At 45.6% G+C, this 24598-nt stretch overlaps 1 protein-coding gene across 1 annotated transcript; it reads left to right on the plus strand.

Moving 5' to 3' along the window:
* The first annotated feature begins 3714 nt into the window (after nt 1-3714).
* On the plus strand, nt 3715-23199 carry LOC137145051 (cytochrome P450 4B1-like). Its single transcript, XM_067535613.1, has 12 exons — nt 3715-3924; nt 6018-6159; nt 7720-7764; nt 9808-9935; nt 11325-11449; nt 12439-12590; nt 13620-13726; nt 14655-14845; nt 16791-16933; nt 18129-18184; nt 18888-18970; nt 23031-23199. The coding sequence occupies exons 1-12, from the start codon at nt 3715-3717 to the stop codon at nt 23197-23199; spliced, it is 1551 nt and encodes a 516-aa protein (XP_067391714.1).
* Nucleotides 23200-24598: the final 1399 nt, after the last annotated feature.

The following is a 24598-nucleotide window of genomic DNA, read 5'->3' on the forward strand; positions in this document are numbered from 1 at the left end:
CAACTGTATATAACTATTAAATAAGACACCCTCCCTCACCCCCAAGTGTCTTGGCAATGGGTCTTAAATTCAATTATCTGACTGCATGCATGTCCAATAAATACATTTCTCCAGTAGCACCTTTCCCTCTTCCATTGCACCCTACTCACAGTTTGTTGTCCAGGGTTAGCAGAGGTCAGACAGGTCCATCTCCAGCCCCACAGGAAAGTACTGCCTGATCTGCTCCAGGGGCTCTACCGCTTCGTCCAGCTGAACTGATTACCACTCTGATTGCTAGATAGAAGGGACCAAGTTCCACAGCTGAGCTGCCTCAGCAACACCTCTGTGTCCACAAAGCCATCTCTTCTTTATGAAAGCCACATAACCACCAGCTCATCAGAGATGGCTCTATGACATCAGACCTAGACAGGGTCCTTACCGCCAGCCATAGCATTGCCACCATAAGGTCCTTCTCTCAGCACCACTACCCAACCTTCTCTCAGCACCACTACCCAACTTTGCCAGACTTCTGTCCTGGTTAGGGTGACCCCTAACTGCAGGCTTAGTTGGTGCCGTTCTCCTGCCCTCATGTTACTAACAGAGATAGTAGCATTTGATTACCCCGAAATTTAAAATGTAACTGAATTTCGCCCACAGGTCCCCAAACTGTCACAGATGGGAAACGCAAGTGAGGCCTGGCCCATCCAGTCATTTCCCTTGGCTCACCAAGAGATGCTGGGAGAGAGCTCCCGTGCCTACCGAGTGTCTTCTCAGCAGCTGCGGGGTGCTCCTCCCCCTGCTCACCAACAGCGGTCAATGGCGAGCAGCCTAGTCTCTGGGGCATCCGACCGCAGGGTCTACATGGAGATAACAGTAAAAGCTCCCTCCTCTCCCCAACGTCCCCCACAGCCTCGTCAGGGCAGCGGGGCTGGAGCTCGAGGTGCAGGGCTGGCATCTCTCTCTGGGGGCTCGGCCTCTCTTGTGGAGTGGGGGGGCTCTGGGTCAGCCTCAGGCCCTGTGACCAAGAGAGTCAAAATGGCTCCCTCTCCCCCTCAGGATCTCCATTTTCTCCCCTCCCACAGCAGGGCCATGCCTAGGGGGGTGTGGGGCCTGGGGCAAATCACACTGTGTGGGCCCCCCCTTAACCTGGTGGCTTTGCCCCCTCCGCTGAGATCCCCCCCTGCCATGAAGAGGTGCGAGGCATGGGCGGGAGAAGTTGGGGGGAGGCGGTGACTCCACCAGGAGGCAACGCCACTGCTGGGGGCAGTGGGGCAGCTGCAGCCCTGATGCTCCCCCATGTCACCGGGAGGCAAAGAAGCACCGGCCGGCGCTGAGCGTTTCCCCGGACCCTCAGCGCCTCTCCCCCTCCTGTGGCTGCTGCTCCCAGCAATAACTCAGCTGGTGGTGGCCTTGGCTCCCCCGGCCCCGCGCAGAGAGCAGAGGGGGGCAGCTATTTCCCCTCTCCCCAGATTGGTAGGCTGCGCTGCCCAGTGGTGATCCCCTCCTCGCCCCGCACAGCTCCATCGCCTCTCGCTGCCACGTTCAGGAGGGGAGGAGGAGAAGGAGGAGTTTCCTGGGACCCCCAAAATGCCTGGGGATTAAGCCCAGGCAAGCCCCAACTGCTGGGAGGATCGGAGCTGGGCTGCAGGACGGGCTGAAGCCTGGGACAGAGAGCAGTGGTGGAGCAGGTGGCGGGTGAGGGGCAGAGCCACCTCTGCACGGGGCCCCCCAAAGCACAGGGCCCAGGGTGGTCACCCCAATTCGCCGTACCCTAGGGACGGCACTGCCCCCCAGTAACTCAATCTCCCAAGCCTCCTCAGGGGCCTGCGTTGGTCATCCCAGCAATGCTGCCAGTCAGGGTTGTCCACCTGCCACAGGCTGGGTGTCTCCCTCCCTCCAGCACAGCCAAAGCAAGACAGTCTCTGAGGCAGTCCCAGTTTATGCCTCTCCTGCTGTGTGTGAGAGCGGCCCCTCTCAAGCTCCCAGCCTGGCAGGGGCTACCTAGAGGATGGCAGGCTAGATGAGCTGCTGACCTGAGAGTCTCCTAATCTGCCCTGCCTGGCACCTGATTTTTAAAGCTGAACTCACCGAGGCTGGTAATAATTCTGCCATTTAGTAAATCTGCTCCAGTTCATGACAAACTGCCTTTACCAGCTCATTTCATTTTACTGTTCCCAGGGGCCAAAACCCAGCCACGTGCCACAACTTCCTGCCTCCCCCAGCCTGGGGGCAAAATAAAATAAATCTCTTATAATGTGAACATAAGACAGGGGAGAATGGTTTTTACTGGATCATTCAATGCTGGCTCAATCACTTTGATATTCAGGTAATTAAGAACTTCCATTTTTTAATTTAATTGAAGCTGCCACCGAATTTCCTGGTTGAATTTCTCCGGACTGTTTCTGAATCCAGATCTACCTTGCTGCATGGGGTCTTGCTTCTAACAAAGTAAGAGCACCGGTCCAAATTGTCTGCTGGTCTAAATCAGCATAGCTCCAATGGTGGATCTTGGTTATTGGATTTACTACAGAGAAACAGTGGGTGAGGTCATCTCTTTTATTGGACCAACTTCTGTTTGTTTGAGAGGCAGGCTTTGGAGCTTACACAGAGCTCTTCTTCAGGTGTGGGAAATGTACACACGGCTAAATACAAGGTGGAACAGATTGTTTAGCATAAGGAGACAACACTATCTCAAGGGACCATCCAAAGTGAACTGGCCCTTTAATGCCTCTCCATTTATAGGGGGTAAAAACTCTGGGGATTTAGTGGGTTACAGATTATTGTTATAAACTGTAAATCCAGTGTCTTTATTCACTCCATACTCTCTAAGTTTGCTAAACACTAAAAATCCTCAGACCAATACAGCTGCAACAACTTTGCATACGGGATTTACTATGCCTTGCAGAACTGTCTGAGGACAAGGGGAATTTTCTTTCACTTGTAGGTTATCTATTTATGCCCCTCAGGCAGAGAGAAATGATTACTCTTACCCCACCTTCTTACATAAGCAGAGCTTTATTGGTTATACAATTATCCAGCCTCTTCTGTATGAATTAGAGCAGTGGTTCTCAAGAAGGGGTAAGCGTACCATTGGGGGTATGCAGAGGTCTTTCAGGGAATACATCAACTCATCTAGATATTTGCCTAGTTTTACAACAGGCTACATAAAAAGCACTAGCGAAGTCAGTACAAACTAAAATTTCATACAGACAATGACTTATTTATACTGTTCTGTATCCTATCCACTGAAATGTATGTACAATATTTATATTCCAATGGATTTATTTTATAATTATATGGTAAAATTGAGAAAGTAAGCGCTTTTTCAGTGATAGTTTTGTATTTCAGTGTGACCGTTTTGTATTTTTATGTGCAGTTTTGTAAGCAAGTTTTTAAGTGAGGTGAAACTTATGATACATGGGATAAATCAGGCTCCTGAAAGGGGTCAAGTAGCCTGGAAAGGTTGAGAACCACTGAATTAGTGTCAGAGACAGCCTGGCTTCCCAAGACGTGGTCAATGCCTTCTAGAACTTCCTTCAGCAAAATTCACCCCGGTTGTTCCTATTTGGAACGGTGCTTGGAATCCATTTGAAAAGCAGCTGAGAGTCCAATCTTTGCAGTCAGGTATAATAAGAATGTGTTTGACCCTGTGTATAAAGTAAATACAAGTGCAGCAGGAAGTGAAGGGATTGAAGCTTTTTCATACAGTGCCTGTCACTCAGCGAGGGCAGCAGCATGAAATCTGTGCGGGAGACAGTCATGAACCTTTCCTGGACCTGGCGGAACGGAGATGTCTCCCAGGTTTTTCCCCTGGCTGCGGTGGTGGGTCTCACCTGTGTGGTTCTGAAAGCAATCGAGCTGTTCTGGAGGAAGCAGAAGCTGCTCAAAGTCTTTAAACATTTTCCAGGACCTCCCGCCCACTGGCTGTATGGCCACATTAAAATGGTAAAGTAACAATTAGGACTGTATTCTGTGTGGGTGGGTGAGGGGACGGTGTATGTATGGGGCGGGGATGTAAAGGTGGGAATTGGGACCGTACTCCCTCAACCATTAGACCAGTGGCGCTTGGTTTCCTTGTTCACATAAGTAAGACATCGCTTTACTTTCCTCTACCCTCCCACTAGCATGAGTTAGTTGTCACTATGCTCGCAGGCTCTCAATGGTTAAGGCTGTCACTTGTTTTCTCCTATTTAAAGGCCATTTCAGATTCGGCATGCATGCCCTGCCGGCTGCAGAGAGATTTTCACTCTCTTTTGAGATACCAGCACAGGGCTCAGAACCAAAGAGAGGGGTCAGGCAATGTTTCGAAAATTCTCCCAGCTCTTGCTGCCACAAGAACAGCAACAGCTTGTGCTGGGTTGCTTCAGATGAGGTTTATCTGAAAAATCTCCAGGAGTTCTAGAAAAGGCAGGAAAAGGCACATCTGAGAAGTTTCTCACTGGTGCATTGGGAACATCAGAATATCCGATCAAGCTGTTTTGAGAAACAAACAGGAAGGCAAAACAATGACTGTGGATAAGACACCTTCCCGTAAATACTTCTGGGGCAGCTGATAGACAATGCCTGAGCTGGGGATGTCTGTGGAAGTTAAAGCTTCCATCACAGGATGGTGAGCCGTAAGATAGGATAGACATGCACCTAGACAGTTTGTTGTTTTAAAATCCTCGCTATGTTATGTTATTCCTGCTGTTAAAATTAAACTATATGTAAGCAGGATCTGAATGAACCCCCTTCCCAGCCCTGCCACGGTGCCCGGGAGAGGGAAACAGGTAACAGGGCCAGGCTGTATTTGCATGAGCACACCCATCCTGCTTAGGTGCTCAGCATGGTGGTACAGCTTTGCCCATAGGATCCCTTTGGCTGGTGCTGGGTTACAGATCACTCTAGTGTTAAATGCAGGGGTAATGAAATGTTCTCGTTATTGTGTGAATAAAGGGCAGTAGAACTGGGCTTAGAGGGTGGGGACAGGTATTCTTGCTTAGCAGTGCGGGCTGTGCCTAAAAGCCCCCCAGGCATGGTTTAACCTCCCCTGCCCACTGTTCATAAATAGAGCTAATTAAGGCTCCCTTAGGAGTCTTTTTTTTGGTTAAGTGATCACTAGAGCCGAAATCACTTGCCGTGGGACAGAGCTCCTGCCCAGCTTCAGCAGAAGAGTGGCATGTACTTTGGTTTAAGAAGGCTGTCTGGGCACTAGCTCTCGAAGGGAAGAATTGTAGTTGCCAAAACCACGGGGGCCTGCTGGGTTAAGGGTGGTTGATCCACAGGGTGTGGTAACATACAGCCCAGTTTAAGAGTGGGAGAACCATCGGGACAAAGAGTTCTCGGTTTGGAAGGGGGACAGGTAGAAGGAAGGATTCCTTACCAACACGGAACTGTGTGGGGTAGTTCTTATGGTTCCCCCTGGCCTTTTTGTCCATATTCATCCATCTCTACTGGCCTTTCTGATGAATGGGGGGAGTGGGGGAATCTCTGCACTTCGAGTGACTTGATAAGTCTGTGCCATGACAGCTTTACAAAAATGCAGCCATGCACTCCTGCCTAGGATTGTCTCATCTGACTAATCACATCCCCTGCTGTTCCCCATTCTGAGCATGCTGCTAAATATCTGTCTCAGACTATAGCTACCTTTAACTAACAATGGGGCTGCAACAAGAGGAAAACCTAGACCACCCTCACGTGAGTGGTCAGTCACAACTAGGTTTGAGCTTAAATCCCAGGTGCTGGTGTCAATGGACATGGTTCCATTGCCTTCAATAAAGCCAAGTCAATTTCTATCAGCTGAGTATCTGGCCCTGAATGCTCATTTGAACTAGGTTCTAGATATGCTACATGAAGAACTCAGATGGGAAGATCAAAGGCCCAGGGCCGACTCGACCAGGTGTTCTGTGGGGCTGGGGTGAGGAAATGTAATGAGAGGCAGAGTTAAGGGTCCTCAGCTTGGTATCTGACTAATCAACTCCCCTGACTGTTCCCCATTCAGTTAGTGCTGCTGCTAAATATCTGTTGTGAACTACATGTACCTTTCATTTACAACGCAGCTTCGACAAGAGGATGAACTAGACAACACAGTGTCCTGGGCAGAACAATACCCACGCTGTCACCCCTGGTGGTTTGGTGGTTTCTTGGGACTCTTATGCATCAACCACCCTGAATATGCTAAGGCTGTGTTCAGCAGAGGAGGTAAAGACACTGCATCTTGTGATGCCAAGTCCCTCTAAACGTCTGAGCACTCCTGCCTGCCCAGTGCCATGCCTCACTTCCCTGTTAGTTTCAGGTTTTCAGCTAGAAGAATAAAGCAAGCACAGCACACAGCAGTGATTCTAGCAGCTCCCTCTGTGTCTATCTCCTCTGTTGAGTCTAAAAATACAACACATCTTATATCTGGGTGATCACAATATCATTCCATATTACACTGAATGCTATTGTTAGTAAAGCAGACGTCTCAGAAATAGGTATATACTTAGGGGTGAAGTGGAAAACTTGTATTCAAAGAAAATTCCATTGTTTACAGAATGAAATCAGAGTATTTTGTGATGTAGAAGAAAAAGTTCTTTGCTCAACTGGTTTCAGCGCACACACAGAAAATGATTACTCTCCATCTGAAGCACAGTTAATCTGTGATGAAATCTAAGCAGTTAATGTGATTTACCCCAGCTAAGTAGGTTCTGGCTCCTGATATACAAGGCTTGCAATTATTTATGCCTGCAACTTTGTGGGTGGAAAAAAGCAGACCTTCTAAAAAAGTTAGACCAATCTGAATGTCCATTTCAATCTGTATTGCTCACACTCCAGAAACGTTGCCTCACTGCATATCCCTGGAAAACGACAGGTTGTACTCGAGCTGCCGTCACTCCCCCGATGGGCCAACCTCCTCAGCTAAAAGCACACCCACACTCGATTTACGTTTTTTTCAATGCAGGTGGAACTTGAGTTAGTGGCAACACACAAGTTAAAACTCGAGTTAGCTCTACATCGAAGACAAGCCCTGAATTAACAAGTGTATATTACATCTTCCAAAGCTTTCTACACATAATGAGAATCAATGGTTAATGAGTCAATAACCCTAAGAAAAGAACGAGTCTGATCAGGCACAAGCTGGAAAACCCAGCCTAGGAGGTGATGTATTTATTGGAAGTGTCTTTAAACAAAACAAAACCGATTTGGTCATTTCCCAGTGCTCTGATACCATGGTGGTAAGAATGAATCTGGACAGACGGATGAACAAATGAGAAAAGCATGCTCTAAACATAGAGAACTGCAGTCACATTTTTTACTTAGGTTGCATTTATAAATAGTTTATAAACGGTCAATTATTAGAAAGAATTGCTGTTTTAGTAAATGGCCTGTCAATTGTTACAGAGAAGTCCAAGAGGTCAATAGGTTGCTTACAGCCATCTATTGTGTCCTTTTCGGATGTGTCTGTAACCCCCTATAACAACACATATTACTCATCTCCGTTACATGCTTACAATGTCTGTCAATTATTTACTAACATTTTAGAAACTATGAATGGAAGCTTAATATAAAGTGTACCATTTTTTCCTGTATGGAGATTGTCCTTCCCAATACAGATTTTGCTATTAATGAGAGCATGACTAAGGTCCAAAAGTAATTCTAATAATTGTTTGATTAACATAGGACCAGATTTTGATAGCTTTCCTCACCCTGAGTAGCACCTTATTCATTTACTGTATCATTTCGCCCTAATTATATATTTCTCTTTTCCACTGAATTCCACAGATCCTAAGCCTCTTGTGACTCACAGTTTCCTGATTCCCTGGATTGGTTTGTACTATCATATTTCATTCTCATTCACCTCATGTATCAATCTGGCTAGCGATATTCATGAGGGAAGCAGCACCCTTTGCTGTGCTGCATAAATACAGAGCAATAATATTTAATAGTTAACTCACAACGAAGACTGACAGTAACTGGAAAGGTGTGAATGAAATGCAGGAAAGTGGGGAAATCAGAGTTTGCCTTGAGATATGCTGCTTAAGGGATGGAGCTTAATTCATGTCTGCACTGCTACAGACGGGGGATCGACTGGCTAGGCAGCAGGTCGGCAGAAAAGGACCTGGGGAGTTACAGTGGATAAGAAGCTGGATATGAGTCAGCAGTGTGCCCTTATTTCCAAGAAGGCTAACAGCACGTTGGGCTGCATTAATAAGAGCATTGCCAGTAGATTGAGGGAAATGATTATTCCCCTCTATTCGGCACTGGTGAGGCCACATTTGGAGTACTGTGTCCAGTTTTGGAACCCCCACTACAGAAAGGATGTGGACAAATTGGAAAGAGTCCAGCGGAGGACAACAAAAATGATTAGGGGGCTGGGACACATGACTTATGAGGAAAGGCTGAGAGAACTGGGCTTGTTTAGCCTGCAGAAGCGAAGAATGAAGGGGGATTTGATAGCAACCTTTAACTACCTGAAAGGGGGTTCCAGGGAGGATGGAGCTAGGCTGTTCTCAGTGGTGGCAGATGACAGAACTAGGAGCAATGGTCTCAAGTTGCATTGGGGGAGGTTTAGGTTGGATATTAGGAAAAACGTTTTCCCTAGTAGGGGGGTGAAGCACTGGAATGGGTTACCTAGGAAGGTGGTGGAATCGCCATTCTTAGAGGTTTTTAAGGTGCAGCTTGACAAAGCCCTGGCTGGGATGATTTAGTTGGGGTTGGTCCTGCTTTGAGCAGGGGGTTGGACTAGATACCTCCTGAGGTCCCTTCTAACCCTCATCTTCTATGATTCAGTGTCATCATTGTAACTAGATATTTCAGAGGTTTCAGAGCACATTAGATACAATATTTTATACATGAAGCAATGTGGTAAAACATGAGAAATGTAAACAAGTATCAGATCAACTTTCAGCCTTAATTTTGAATTTCCTGACTTGGATTGAAATGAGATCTGGTTACACTTTTTTGTAAAGATTTTCACCTTAAAAAATGGTTTTCTTGAAACTGAAATATGCACGGAAAAATATCAATTCTGACAAAAATTTTCTGTTTTGAGCAGGAAATTTCTCAATGAAAAATGTGTTGTTTTGACTTAAAATGTGATTTTGTTTCAGTTGTTTTAGCTTAAACAGAATAACATTTTAAGTCTAAACAAACTGAAAGTTTCAATTAATTTAAAAAAGGTTTATTCAAAATGAATTTTTTGTTCTGTTTCCAAACTTCCCTCAGAAAAACTGAAAATTGTTGACTAGAAAAATTCAAAACAAATACTTTTCATTTGAAATTTCTCACCAGGGGAAGGGGAGTAGGAGAAATGTTTTTCCTTAAAGCTCTAAGTGTAATCAAGAACTTTTAAAGGTGTCACTCAGCAAAAGAAGTATTTTTTCAGACAACACACAGTCAACCTGTGGAACTCGTTGCCAGGGGATGTTGTGAAGGCCAAAAGTCTAACTGGATTCATAAAAGACTTAGATAAGTTCATGGATCATAGGTCCATCAATGACTATTAGCCAAGATGGTCACGGATGCAACCCCTTGTTCTGGGTGTCCCTTGCCTCTGACTGCCAGAAGGTGGGAGTAGATGATGGGATGGATCACTGAATAATTGCCCTGTTCTGTTCATAGCCTCTGAAGCACTTGGCATTGGCCACTGTTGGAAGACAGGATACTGGGCTACGTGGAGCATTTGTCTGACCCAGTATGAATGTTCTTATGTTCTAAAGAAAAACTCTCATCCTCCTAATGAGTACACTGGAAAGAACTGAGCAGTATTTGTTCATATTACAGCTGGATTGTAATCCTGCTACCTGAAACGAACCGTTGCTTAATAGGAAGTGATCTAACAAGCTCTTTTTCACTGTGCTCCCTCCCTAGGGCAAGGATTGTTGATCTTAAATGGGCCAAAGTGGTTCCAGCATCGAAAGCTGCTGACACCAGGGTTTCACTATGATATTTTGAAATCTTACGTGACCGTGATGGCGGGTACTGTCCGAGTGTTGCTGGTAGGAACTGCCGTTGGTACTCTCATGGGTTCGAGCCTCCTAGTAACTCCTTCCTCGTTTAAGAGCATTTAGCTAGTCATTTAGAATGATTTAAAACCATTCAGAATGTTCTTCCTGGTGCGTGCTGGGTCACAGCTCCCAGAGCCGCAGCAGCATAGGACGGTGAGCAGAAGAGAGCCGTGGCTAACCCACTGCCCAGCTCCACGCAGTGACCTGTGGTGACCTGCCACTCAGTGAGCCCTGCTAAATGTTGTCTCTCAGCCTCCCACGTCGCTGAGGGCTTCACCTCAAACTGTCCGTGAAACTGGCTCGACCGTTAACGATCCCAGGCACCTGCTCACGAGCTCAACATCCCCGAACGTGAAAAGCCATCGATTAGAACTTCAAAATTGCCAAGATGAGGGTCTCGGGGGGGGGGGGGGCCATGAAAAGGTGCCCATCTACACAGAGATAGCGTGCCTGGGGCAGGCTGAAGGGGGTGCAAATGGGCTGTACACAGCCCCAGACCCTCCTGGTGCCCCCCTGGGTAGCATATTCCTGTGGGGCAGCTTCTCCGTCTTGAACAGAGTGCAGCTTACTCCCCTGTCTGCACCATGGCTACATCATCAGCTCTCTTCTCCTCACACCCTTTAAGGCAGCCAGGGGGCCTGAGTCTAGGCCCGCTGAAGTCAAGGGGAGGTTTGCCATTCGTTTTTATGGGCACGGGATCAAAGCGTAGGAGCAAGCCGACCCTGCATTCACCAGTCACATCGTGGCTGATGCCCGTGCAGGCGGACAAGAAGGGGAGAGGGCTCCGGGCCCCTCCCCAGTTTATTTGCCCATGCAGGGCTTGGTCACAGTCTGCCCCACAGTAACTTGCAACACTTTCCCTGAGTGAAAATGGAGTAAGATTTAGTTGGCTCCTCGCAGAGTGGGGGAACCCCAGAAGGGGACTGGCCCATCCCGCAGCTGCTCCCTTATTCAATCTTTGATACAAGCTTAGTGGCTTGAGACAGAAGGTCCATTTATGTACTGCTAGTATTATTATTGCTTAACTCTTGTATTTTGATGACACTTGGAAGACAAGCAGGTTGTGGCCCCATTGTGCCGAGTGCTGAACAAAGATACAGAAAATGATGATTCCGGATGTTACTCTGACTGAGAGCTCGTTTAAATGTGACCTGCCCCATCTACTCCTTTAGCCATGACAAGTAACTCATAGTTTTACCTCCAGAACCTCTTCTAATTTCCTGGGAGAAACCCGACAGCTTCCTTCAATCCCACTGAGGTCAACGGGACATTTTCCATTGTCTGCAGTGGGAGGTGGACCAGGCCCAGCCAAATGGCAGTAACCAGGATTCTGTACTCCTGTGAAGATGTCTCCCTTCTCATCTCTGTCTCCTCCAATAGGATAAATGGGAACAACTGATCACACAGGATAAGTCAGTGGAACTCTTTCAACACATCAGCTTGATGACGCTCGACAGCATCATGAAATGTGCCTTTGGTTATGAGAGCAACTGCCAGATGGACAGGTCAGTACCGAGCGATGTCAAATCCTGATTAAATGTTCCTGTTGGCCTTATATGACTTTAAATTCAGTGCAGTGCAGTTGCGTCTGAATTGGGACCTGGGCAGATGTGATAGAAGTAGCGGGTGCGTTAGCTGATTGATCTTCATGTCCCGAAAGCAGGGGAATATTGAGATCGGGGGGTGTTGGTTAGGGAACCACTTCACCAGCTCTTACAGCCTGCCTCAGGACCTAAAAGTGTGGGTGCCTTTTAAATGCAGACGCTATTAAAGTATTGATGCCATCAACTGATCTTTATGAGCGTTAGGTGTTGTTTGATGGGGGTGATAAAGAAAGTGAGATTTGTTGTTGTTCTTTAGCTGAGACAAAGGGCATCATTTCAAGGCAAACCAAGAAAGCTGTTTTATATATAGTCAACGGCTTTATACAGCTATTTAGATCTAAGAATAGGTACAATCATAATGAGTCTGATATCTTGGTCTGTTGAAGTCAGTGGGAAGGGCGCTATGGAGTTCAATGGAAACAAAACCAGGCCTAATTTTTCATGTGGCTAGTAACTTTTGGTTCCTCAATATCACAGCCCAAAAGCCTGAACCGGGAAGGCACTGGGTGTCTCTCACTCCTCATTCAAATAAATGCAAGCTGAGGGCACTTGACACCTCATTGAACTGGGCACATGGCTTATCAGTTGCTTAGGTTGGGGCTGCATGCTCAAGACATTCAACTACAAACATTCAAGAGATTCCCTGGGAACACTGCTTTGCCTTGTGCAGGCAGGCCGGAAGGTTTTGGAAGGAAAAGTCCATTCTCTCAGCCAGTTTACTGCGTTACCGCCTGTTCACGTTGCTGTAATGCTGGTTGAGCTTGCTCTGGCGCTAACCACGCACTCACCGCTAAAATCAGCATTTCTGAAATCTTTGCAATTTCTCTCCCCATCCACTCCAACTCGCTGCCCGGTCTTTATCCATCTCTCCCTTGACTCTGTCTCTGTAGTGACAGTTCATACATCCAAGCGGTCATGGACCTCAGCTTGATGGTACATCTCAGATTACAGACACCTCTGCATCACAATAATCTCATTTACTGGCTGAGCTCTCGAGGGCGTCGATTCCGCAAGGCCTGCAGATTAGCACATTACGTTACAGGTATTTCCCAGTATCCTCTTCTCACCTCTCTTTAAGGATTTGTGTTAAGGCTCCAGGCTAAGCCCTGGTCTACACTACAAACATATGTTGGTATAACTACATCACTCAAGGGTGTGGAAAATCCTCAGACCCCTGAGTGAGGTAGTTATACTGACCTAACCACCAGTGTAGACAGCACTTTGTCGATGGGAGGGGTTTCTTCTGTTGACATAGCTACCACTTCTTGGGGGGATAGACTACCTACTCCGATGGGAGAAGCTCTTCCATTGGCATATGTAGCATCTTCACTAAGCAATACAACAGCACAGCTGCATCGGTGAAATGCTGTAACTACAGACAAGTCTTAGATCTTATAGATCTTACTCAGTCTTTAAGAAACCCAAAAGTTCACTGAAGTCAACAGGAATTTTGCCTGAGGAGTGCTGGAAATTTCCCTTAATTAACCAAGAAATAAACTTTGAATGCAGGATCTGGAGAACCATCTGTTGTGTTCACTTAGGAGCTCTTACCCAGTGCGGATGGCTGAATAGCTTAGCACACACACAAAAAAACCCTTCTAATTTATGAATATTTTTTTTGTTAAGAACACCATGTTTTCTTCACTATTTAATGACTTCCTATTATTCAAAGTATATGGACAACTATTTGGCACTCATGAAAATATTTGTGAATCTAGAAATGTCCCAAATTTCCAAACATCCAGTAATCTGAGAATTCCTTGGCAAAACTGTCTGTGCTTATGACTAATTAAGATATTCACAGGAATTGTCATCGACAATTCGCTTGCCAGAGAAAGGGCTAAAATTTTAATGAATGTTATGAGAAATAAATAGTTCAGGCAGTTCTGCTTTGGCCCAGATTCTTTAAGTCTCCCAGAAGTCATGCAGAGTGATCCGTCTCATTTCCGAAATTATGGGAAGCAAAGAATTCTTGTTCCAGTGTATTTTGGGATCCCCGGGGTTCTAGGAAATCACAGCACACACATTGCTCCCAATAGGATATAATTATTTTAACGTTTTCCTGCTGCAGATAATGTGATCAGAGAAAGAAAGGAATCTCTCAAAGATGAGCGAGAGCTTGAAAAGGTCCAGAAGAGGCGCCACCTCGACTTTCTGGATATTCTTCTGTATGCTAAAGTGAGAGTTGCCAGAACTGATCAAAGCCAAGGATGCGAATATTTCAAGTAGAAGTAATGAAAGAGACCTGGGCATTGCTGACAGCAGCTTCTGTTCAATATATTTCCTTCAGGGATAAGGTTAAAATTGATTAGCCAGATTCATCAATGTGCAGAAGCATAGTTTTGACATGAGGGATGGATTCTGCCCCAACTCTGTGGCTGCAGAGATTTGCAATATACAAAGTCCTGAATGCGTAGCTAAAGCCACCCAAACGCAGTAGCCTTGTTCATGTGATGTCACAGCTTGGGTATAAACGACACCTGATCCCATTTTCATAAAGTACAGTCAGCTGCAAGCCATAAACCGATTCCTGTAGATGGAAAGCATTTTATAGAAATGATCGTTTTAACTGAGCAATAACTGGGGGCAATGTGATTGTGCAGGTCCGTAGCATGCCATTTAAGCACAGCTTTGTGTTAGGTTGGCGTAGTGTTGTTCCATGCTGGGGAAGCTCCAGCAGGAGATAGAAGTTTCCTTCTGCTGCTGCACTGTGTGTGGGGATAGTGAGTCACATTGCATCCCTTAGAAGGGATGTCACAGTGGTTTCCCTTGGTCCATCACACCATTCCCATGGATTAGGACGGGGGAGGGGAAAAAGTATGTCCCAACTTCCTTTTTACTACTCTCTACCCTTCCCAGAGGCTTTTTGTTCTCCAGTTGTGCAAACAGGAAGCAGTACCTATATTCTAGAAAGAGCAGGGACTGTAGTTATGCCTTGCTGTGTCACAGAGTTCATTGCATGTGCGGGGTTCCTTACGTTGCACAACGATTAATGCTTCAGGGTTTCTTTTCTAACACGTGTCCTACTTAAGTTCTGAGCAGCAGGAAACCTCATGTGTTTCCTGGGAAGACCCATGAAACCCTGATAGAAGCCTTGTGTTGGCAGGATGAGAACGGAGCTGGATTATCTGATAAAGACCTACGTGCTGAGGTGGACACGTTTATGTTTGAGGGTCACGATACTACGGCCAGTGGAATCTCCTGGCTCTTGTACTGCATGGCCCTGCACCCAGAGCACCAGCAAAGATGCAGGGAAGAGATCAAGGAGATTCTGGGAAGCCAGGAAACTATTCAATGGTGAGAACTTATTTTCCTTTCAAGTGACCTCAGAAATAACTTCAAAACCCCTATCAGGTGATCAGTTGCTTAACTCCAGTTGTCTCTCTCCCCGTCCCCACATCACCCAGTTCCCAACTGGGAAAGCTTGTTCTGGCCAGCAGGCAGCCTTTTGTTCTGGGCTGGACCCAGTTGAACGGAGAACCATCAAGGCTGATGGTTCTTGAAGGTTTCCCATTTTGAGCCTCTGTGCTAGGTGTAAGGATTTCTCCCAACATCTCCCAGATGGCCCAGCTGAAGGTGGAGGCCCCAGCGCATGCCAGAGGGCATGTGGAAGTTTACAATCAAAATGTCGCTCCCAAAACAGAATGGAGTTTGCAGCTTGACATGACACACCTGTCCCATCTCTGCATAGAGCATTGGCGAGACAGATGCTGGAATGCTGCATCCAGTTCTGGGGTCCACATTTTTAAAAGGCTGTTGAAAAGAGACACAGATACACTTCAGGGGCGGGAGAAAATGACTTACAATGAGAGACTTAAATAGCTCAATCTGTTTAACTTCTCAAAAAGGAGATTGAAAGATGACTTGATTACAGTGTCTTGAAAACACCAGGTACTAGAGAGGTCGTTAATCTAGAGGGGAAAGACGTAACAAGAGCCAATAGCTGGGAGCACATTTTTAAAAGCGAGGGTGATTGACCATTGAAACAAAGAATGAGAGGAAGTAGTGGAGTCTCCATCTCTTGATGTCTTCACATCAAGGTTGGTCTTTTTCTGCAGAAAAGGACTGGGGGTTACAGTGGACAAGAAGCTGGATATGAGTCAGCAGTGTGCCTTTATTGCCAAGAAGGCTAATGGCAAATTGGGCTGCATATGTAGGAGCATTGCCAGCAGATCGAGGGAAGTGATTATTCCCCTCTATCCGGCACTGGTGAGGCCACATTTGGGATATTGTGTACAGTTTTGGGCCCCCCACTACAGAAAGGATGTGGATAAATTGGAGAAAGTCCAGCAGAAGGCAACAAAAATGATGAGGAGGCTGGAGCACATGACTTATGAGGAGAGGCTGAGGGAACTAGGCTTGTTTAGTCTGCAAAAGAGAAGAATGAAGGGGGATTTGATAGCAGCCTTTAACTACCTGAAAGGAGGTTCCAGGGAGGATGGAGCTAGGCCTGTTCTCAGTGGTAGTAGATGATAGAACTAGGAGCAATGGTCTCCAGTTGCCTGGGGGAGGTGTAGATTGGATATTACAAAAAACTTTTTCCCTAGGAGGTGGTGAAGCACTGGAATGGGTTACCTAGGGAGGTGGCGATATCTCCATCCTTAGAGGTTTTTAATGTGTACCTTGACAAAGCCCTGGCTGGGATGATTTAGTTGGGGCTGGTCCTGCTTTGAGCAGGGGGTTGGACGAGATGACCTCCTGAAGTCCCTTCCAACCCTCATCTTCTATGATTCTATGTGTTTTTGGAAGATATACTCTTGTCAGATCTGAGTTATTGGGCACAACTAGGGTATCTGGGTGAAATTTAATGGTCTGTGATATACAGGAGGTCAGAATATATGATCTAATGTTAACTTCTTGCCTGAAGCCTTATGAACTCTATGTATTATAGATGGAGAGGTAGAGAGGGTTGCCCAAGTGTCCATTCTATTCACCCTTCCCTTTTCAGCTCCTTTTAAATAAAGGAAATTGGAAGGAAGCACAGCTCCCAGAGGGAAACTCTTCCTCCTCGCCTTGGCTCGGGGAAGCAGTGCCTCCCCACAGCTCCCCTTCCTCCTTGGCTATCCCAGTGCACTCCCATCTGCTTTCAGTCTGCTCGACTTACTGGTTATAATGTTCACCTTTAGTTTTCAATTTTCCAGGTCATGGCTCTGCCGGAGGGTGAATCTTGTTAGAAAATATGAGCAATATCTTTTTAAGCCATTGTCAGTTGTCCTCAATCTCCACCTCTGGTTCCTTTCAGGGATGACTTCGGGAAGATGACTTACACCACCATGTGCATCAAAGAGACCCTTCGTCTTTACCCTTCAGTACCTCACGTCTTACGAGAACTCGGTGCACCTGTAAAATTTGTTGATGGACGTACCTTACCAAAAGGTCTGCTTAGTCTATCTCCTCTTTAAAAGCTAATTAGGCTGTTGGGTGCCTGTACATCAATGACAGAGATGCTTATGTCTTTCACTTGTATATTGCCTCTCATTCAAAAAGCATTTTACATACAGAAACTGAAAGAAGGAAGGGGAATTGTTTAGAGAGATACAGGGGTTATTACTAGGAGTAACGGAGTGATATATGATTTAGGTTGAATATCAAGAACATCCACACAAAAAAATTCAACTACCCTCTCCATGTGGACGACCCAGAGATCTACCTCTCTACTCCAGTCGGTCTCTGACATTTCCTTGTGGTTGTCTAGCCATTTTAGCTCAAGCTCAGCTTGGACAAAACAGAGCTCTTCCTCTTTCTCCCCCAAACCATCTTTGCTATCTCCTTTCTTGACCACCTTGTTATCCATCACTGAGGCCCGGAATCTGGGCATCATCTCTGACTCAGCCTGGATGCGAGGACCTAGAGAGAGGTGCATGTCTAAGACCTGTAGATCGTTTCTGCATAAGGGCTCTGAAATATGGCCTAGCTTACCCATCCACACAACTAATATTGTATTCTGTGAACTTCCCTGTCAGTCTGTCTGACTTCACCTGTTGGGGCAGGGACTGCCTTTTTGTTCTGTGTTTGTACAACACCTAGCCCAATGGGGTCCTGGTCCATGGTTGGGGCTCCTTGGCGCTACAGCAATACAATTAAATAGCAAATATTCCTAACAATATGGTCTATAAATTGTTCCACATTCTTCAAAGGTAAAGGGTGGGGGCCCAATCCCGAACTGATGTAAAAGAATATAAAATGAAGAAAACATACCACGAGGAAAAATCCTGAACTGATATGGACACAGAGGACGTCCACCAGGACTCTTGTGCCTCTTCCCCCCCCCACACACACATTTCTCCTTCTCCTGACACTTACCTGCAGTGATTTTTTTTCACCTTCTGTAGAAATTCTTTAGTGAACTGATTTTTTGGGTCAATTTTTGTTTTATTAGCCAATAAAGAATGAGATGGTCCCCTGATGGAAGTCTGTTATTCAGGAAACACATGGGTGGCAGATGAAAATGGGACTTAAAAAGGAGATTTGTAACTAATTCCATGATTGTAGATGGACAGACCTAGAACACCAAAGTCTAGGACACATTTTTTTTTCTCTTATGGTGATTTATTTCTCTCATTCCTAACAGGCTTCCTAGTTTCACTAAATATTTATGGTCTTCACAGAAACCCCACAGTCTGGCACGATCCAGAGGTATTTCTGTTTTGATGCTACTTGAGACTCATAAGGTATTTTAGGATCTGGGATATCTATTCCTTGTGCATACTCATTTGTTGGATCAACAGGAAGTTCCTATGTGCATCACGAAGCAGCAAGCAGGCACTTTCTGCTTGGGTAGATGAGCATTTTTACTAGAAGTATGCAGATGACACAATTTTCATTCTGGCAGGAGAACTCCAGTTAAGTGTAGCTTCTAGGGGAAATCTGAGGACTTTTGGCTAATGAGAGATCCAGACAAAACCAAACTTCGTATAAATGTGAATTTTTAATTAAGGGTGGAGCGAGAGCCAGGTTAACCCAGCCATTGGGCCAAATCCTAAAGCTGACATAATACTTTTCATTTCCCTGACTCTTTCCATATTATCTCAGGCCACACCCACCCATCTTCATTTTGAGAAGTTTGTCGATCTCTCATGGATCTGCATGAGGCCATTTCTCTGCTGTAAGCTGAGAGCCATATACCAATACAAGATGTTAGCTATGGAGGCAGATTTTGATATAAATTGTGTCCATTTTCCCTTCCCAAAGCACTGGTACACATTCACCGATGTCACTAAGATAAAGCCATTTAGCTGACTTTGGTGGGCTTATGCAAGGGTCTGGGCCTTACTAGCTATGTTTGGTGGACAATGTAAGCAACAGTTCCATTACTGAGTGTCTTTACTATTTTTTACAGGTCTTTGACCCTTTGAGATTCTCACCAGAGAACTCTGTGGGACGCCATACTTACGCTTTTCTGCCTTTTTCAGCTGGGCCAAGGTGGAGTATATTTAATACTATAAGTCGCATTAGTTAAATAAAGTCATCTTCCCTGGACACTGATAAATCACTCTCACCTTGGGGTGAAATCCTGGTTCTCTTGCAGTCACTTTGAGTTTTGCCATTGACTTCAAGAGGAATAGAATTTCACCTTTTGCTTTGCCATGTGCTATATCAGAAGTGCCCTCGTTTTATACGTGTTATCAAGATATTCAGCTGTGTGTTCTTAAATAGAAAATTGAGGCTGAACCAAAACTTCAGATCCAAGCATTCCCAGACTTTGGAAACTCTTGGACCTGGATCTAAACATTACAGCTTAGGCTTATGTCTATTTAAATACACAGCATGTCAGAACAATACCTCCATAAACCTTCAACATGGTCCCTGCTGCATGGTTTGACCTTGAACTTATCTGCACTCTCTCCACCATTACATTCCTCTTAAAATCCCACTTTCATAATGCCACCTAGAGACAACTTTGTTTATTGGCATAAAAAATTCTTTTCTTAGTGTCCTGCCCTGGCCTTTGTCTGCTTGTTTGTTTGTCCCTAGATTGTCAACTCTTTGGGGACAGGGACTGTCCTGTGTCGTTTATCTTGCCAAGTGCCTAGCACATTGTGGGCTCTATTAAAAAACAATATTAGTTTATTGAGAGATGGTGTGGTCTGGTGGACTGGGGCACTAGACTGTCAGTCAGGAGACTTGGGATCAATGCCTGGTTTGGTCACTGATGTGCTGTGGGACCTTGGGAAAGTCACTCTACTTTGTTCCCAGTCTGTAAAATGAACCTATTGTGAGGATAAATTCCATTAATGATTGTAAATTGCTCAGCTAATACTACTGGGGACCAAACAGGTAAGAATATATTGCTATATATTAATGTTACTACTTGAGTCGTATTGCCCTAGATTGCTTACTAAACAGATGCAAGCCAACAATACAGTTTTAATATGGCTAAATGTAAATGTGTACATCTGGGAACCAAGACTGTAGGCCATATTTATAGAGTGGTGGACTCTATCTGGGAAGCAGTGACTCTGAAAAATATATGGGGGTTGTGGTTGATAATCAGCCGAATATGAGCTCCCAGTGTGATATTGTGGCCAAAAGAGCTAATGTGATCTAGGGATGGACAAAGAGCAGAATCTTGAGTAGACCTAAAGAGCTTATTTAGGTCAACAAAAATGATGAGGGGGCTGGAGCACATGACTTATGAGGAGAGGCTGAGGGAACTAGGCTTGTTTAGTCTGCAGAAGAGAAGAATGAGGGGGGATTTGATAGCAGCCTTTAACTACCTGAAAGGGGGTTCCAGGGAGGATGGAGCTAGGCTGTTCTCAATGGTGGCAGATGACAGAACAAGGAGCAATGGTCTCAAGTTGCAGTGGGGGAGGTCTAGGTTGGATATTAGGGAAAAAAATTTCACTAGGTGGGTGGTGAAGCACTGGAATGGGTTACCTAGGGAGGTGGTGGAATCTCCATCTTTAGAGGTTTTTAATGTGTACCTTGACAAAGCCCTGGCTGGGATGATTTAGCTGAGATTAATCCTGCTTTGAGCAGGGGGTTGGACTAGATACCTCCTGAATTCCCTTCCAGCTCTAATATTCTATGATTATTTGACCTCGGTATGTGGCACTGATGCAACCGCTGCTCGAAACCTGTGTCCAGTTCTGGTGCCCACAATTCAAGAAGGATGTTGATAAATTGAAGAGAGTTCAGAGAAGAGCTACAAAGAAAACATGCCTTACAGTGAGACCCAAGGACCTCAGTTGCACACATACAAAAATGGGAAATGATTCCCTGGGAAAGAATACTGCAGAAAGGGATCTGGGGGTCATAGTGGATCACAGGCTAAATATGAATCAACAGTGTAACACTGCTGCAAAAAAAGCAAACATCATTCTGGGATGTATTAGCAGGAGTGTTGTAAGCAAGACACAGGAAGTAATTCTTCTGCTCCACTTTGCACTGACTAGGCCTCAGCTGGAGTATTGTGTCCAGTTCTGGGCACCATATTTCAGGAAAGATGTGGACAAACTGAAGAAAGTCCAGAGAAGAGAAACAAAAATGATTAAAAGTCTAGAAAACGTGACCTATGAGGAGAAGATTGAAAAAATTGGATTTGTGTAGTCTGGAAAAGAGAAGACTGAGCAGGGTCATGATATCAATTTTCAAGTACATCAAAGGCCATTACATGAAGGAGGGAGAAAAATTGTTCTCATTAATCTCTGAGGATAGGGCAAAAAGCAATGGGCTTAAATCACAACAAAGGTGGTTTAGGTTGGACATTAGGAAAAACTTCCTAACTGTCAGGGTAGTTAAGCTTTGGAATACATTTCCTAGGGAGGTTGTGGAATCTCCATCACTGGAGATTTTAAAGAGCAGGTTAGACAAACACCTCTCAGGGATGGCCTAGATAATACTTAATCCTGCCTAAAGTGCTGGGGACTGGACTAGATGACCACTCGAGGTCCCTTCCAGTCCTACAATTCTATGACCTCAGTCTACTTACCTTAATAAAGAGAAGGTGAAAGGGTGAATTGACCACCATTTTTAAGTATCTAAATGGGGAAAAATATTTAATCATGGACTTTTCAGTCTAGCAGAGATCGGTATAAAACAGCTGGAAGCTGAAGTTAAACAAATTCAGACTGGAAATAAGATGTAAATTTTGACCCGTGAGAGTAATTATCCATTGGAACAATTTGCCAAAAGTCCTGGTGGATTCTCCATCACTGGCAATTTTTCAATAAAGATTGGATGTTTTTCTGAAAGATCTGCCTTGCAATTATTTTGGGGCAGTTCTATGGCCTACAATTTATGACTCTATGAAACCAAAGGCTTTGTGCTATCCTGCCATCCCATCCAAATGGAGAAAATCCAGCAAGCGAAAACACATCATCCTGCTTGCTCTCAAACCACCACCCAGTTTGTAAGGACAGTGTTCCTGCATTTCAGTGGTGCCTAGCATGGTATCAGCTCATATGCTGTTCTAGAAACGCATCAGCATAACGGATATTGTTAGAAATTCCAGCAGTGTTTCCAAACCCAAAGATTCAAAAAAATCATAAATCAACCATGAGCTTGGCTCAAAAATCATGAGAGCTCCCCCCCAAAATTATATTCAATTTTTGGTCTGTCTTGATGTGTGAACGCTCCCTGCCCACCCTAGTGTGCATGTGACTATTAGCGTTGCCACTGTTCCCAGGTTGATTAAGATAATTTGGGTTTCTGCTGTGGTAGCTTCTACCCTGACATCAGCCCATCCCCTGACAAGCAATCAATTCTGCCCCCTACCTATCCTGCCTCCAAACCAATCCAGCCTCCCTTCTGCTCAACCTGCAGCTTCTGGGGTTCCTTCGCCTCCTCTCCCAGGCTTGGAAGGATTCAACAAGGTCCCCTCTCCCCTTTCGGGGATGGGTGTGGCAGGGAGGGGGAGAGGACAGGAAAAGCCACCCCCATTATTCACAGGAGGGAGAGGGGAGAGCAGCCCTGAGCTGCTGGGTTTTTTATGCTTCTCTTGTGAAAATGACGTTGGCTACTAACGGGAGAGCTTTGCCGGCTTCCTGCAGCAGTTCTGATTGGCTGCTCTTCCTCAAAAAGTGGGGCAGTGGGGAAAGCAGCCAATCAGAGTTATGTTTCTTGGCTGCAGGCATTAGCTGGGGAAGATGTTTAACGCCAGGTGACAGCTGTGTTTACAGCTCCGCTGTAGAAGCAGCGGAAGAGCTGCCATCTCTTTTCTACTTGGTGAAGAATGGGCAGCTGCTAGCCGGCTTCTCGGCTCCACAGTCTACCCAGGGAATCGGGGGCTGGAGGCTGGTCGGCTCCCCAGGCTGTCACATCTCCAGGCTTATTTGGGATGAAAAAAATGACAAAAATGCAAAATTTGCTGTGGGATGGAATTACCATTTTCCAGCCCTCGCTGCTAATTGGTCAAGTGGGCTCAGTCAATAGCAGTGAATCCCATTAACCGTTTCAGTGGCCGTCTCTTGTGCTCTGCTTAGTATATTAAGTGGCTTCAGTAAGTGTAGAGATGAAATAATTGTCTCTTCTCTCTGCTCAGGAACTGCATCGGGCAGCAGTTCGCCATGACTGAGATGAAGGTGGCTCTGGCCCTGACTCTGCTCCGCTTCGAACTTTCACCTGATCCAGACAAACCTCCCATCAAAATACCGCAGCTCGTCCTACGCTCCAAGAATGGGATTCACCTGTATCTGAAGAAACTTCAGTGACATGTAATTACTAGGACAGGAGTGTGCTACATGACAGATCTTAACCTAAATTTGACTGAACTAGAGCTGGCTGGGAACTGGAATTTCCCTTTCACAGGAAATTCCATGATTTCAAAATGTTTTTCTTCCTAAGGGGAATGGAAACAAACAATTTTCAAAATTTCCCCCCAAATGAAATTTTCAAAAAACCCCAAAACATTTAAATAAAATTGTTCTGAGATCATCAAAACTTTTTGTTCCGGGTTTGGCTTTTAAATAAAATAAAAAGAGGTTAAATAAAATAAAATAAAATAAAAATAAGAGGTTTTTAAGCTGAGGCTTGACAAAGCCCTGGCTGGGATGATATAGCTGAGGTTAGTCCTGCTTTGAGCAGGGGGTTGGACTAGACGACGGTCCCTTCCAACTCTAATATTCTATGATTCTATGAAACAAAACGCTATTCTGAAATAAAAAAATCTAAACCTGTAGCGATGTTGAAAAACTTTAATAGATTTTTTTTCCCCCCAAAACAAAATTCTGTCAAAAGCAACGATTCCTGTTGAAGTTTCCTCAGTCAGTTCTAGTCAAAACAAAGGCTGTGTGAAGTAGCTTTGCTAACTCTTCTTTGTGATTTAACTCCAAAAATATTGAGAAGTGGGGAGGGAAAGACCATGGAGACACAGCTGTATATTTCTACTGATCATCACACTATTTTAGCAAGGGTTCAGTGTTGTACAGAAGAGGAGAAGAAGAGGAGAGGCTCTCAGCTCCAGGGCATGCACAGGAGTTTAAATCTGACTCCTTTTGGAAAGCCAAATTTTGTGCCCCTTCCTCCCCTCCAGCCCCCGGGGATCTTGCTCTCCCCCCAGGCTGGAGGAGTTCTGTATCCCCGACGATTATTGGGGGTGGCTTGCGCCCCCCCACCTATGCACTCCACTGCCCAGCTCTTAGAGACTTGCCAACAGGTTAGTTTCTCACACTAGGGGTGAAGGAGGGAGGAGAGAATAAAAAGAGTTTCTCTCCCTCTCCCCTTGTACACTCCGCACACAGGCCTGCCAGATTTCCAGCCCCTGGGCAGGGACCGCTTCCCTCTGAGAGAGCGAGACTGGTGGACAGGGCATAGTACGGGTGTGCTTCAGAAGAGGTGCAGCAGTACATGCACTTCCCCCTGTCCGCCAAGCGACAGGCATGCTCTACAATTCCCACGGGGGTACCGTGCCTCCACTCTGCCCCCCAGGGCGATGCTATGCTTAATAGGAACTGGCCCTACACCGCAGGAATGATAATCATTGCTCATTTACATGAGTGTCAGGGATCGGGACCCAGGCATGCTGTCTGGGCACTGGGCACATCAAAGGCTTCTTGACAGGACATAAATACAATGGCGGGTTCCTTACACAGAAGTTGCCTCTCTCTTTAA

The sequence above is a fragment of the Emydura macquarii genome, unplaced genomic scaffold, assembly GCF_026122565.2.
Source record: "Emydura macquarii macquarii isolate MOO-44397 ecotype Brisbane River unplaced genomic scaffold, CSIRO-AGI_Emac_v2 contig_3506, whole genome shotgun sequence".
Lineage (NCBI taxonomy): Eukaryota > Metazoa > Chordata > Testudines > Chelidae > Emydura > Emydura macquarii.

Bases quoted from the DNA above. Each gene is read 5' to 3' on its own strand.
- LOC137145051 (XM_067535613.1), top strand. From the start codon at position 3,715: ATGAAATCTGTGCGGGAGACAGTCATGAACCTTTCCTGGACCTGGCGG. The intron at 13,727-14,654 runs GTGAGAGTTGCC...TTGTGTTGGCAG, and splicing joins ATATTCTTCTGTATGCTAAA to GATGAGAACGGAGCTGGATT. The intron at 16,934-18,128 runs GTCTATCTCCTC...CAGGCTTCCTAG, and splicing joins CTTACCAAAAGGTCTGCTTA to TTTCACTAAATATTTATGGT.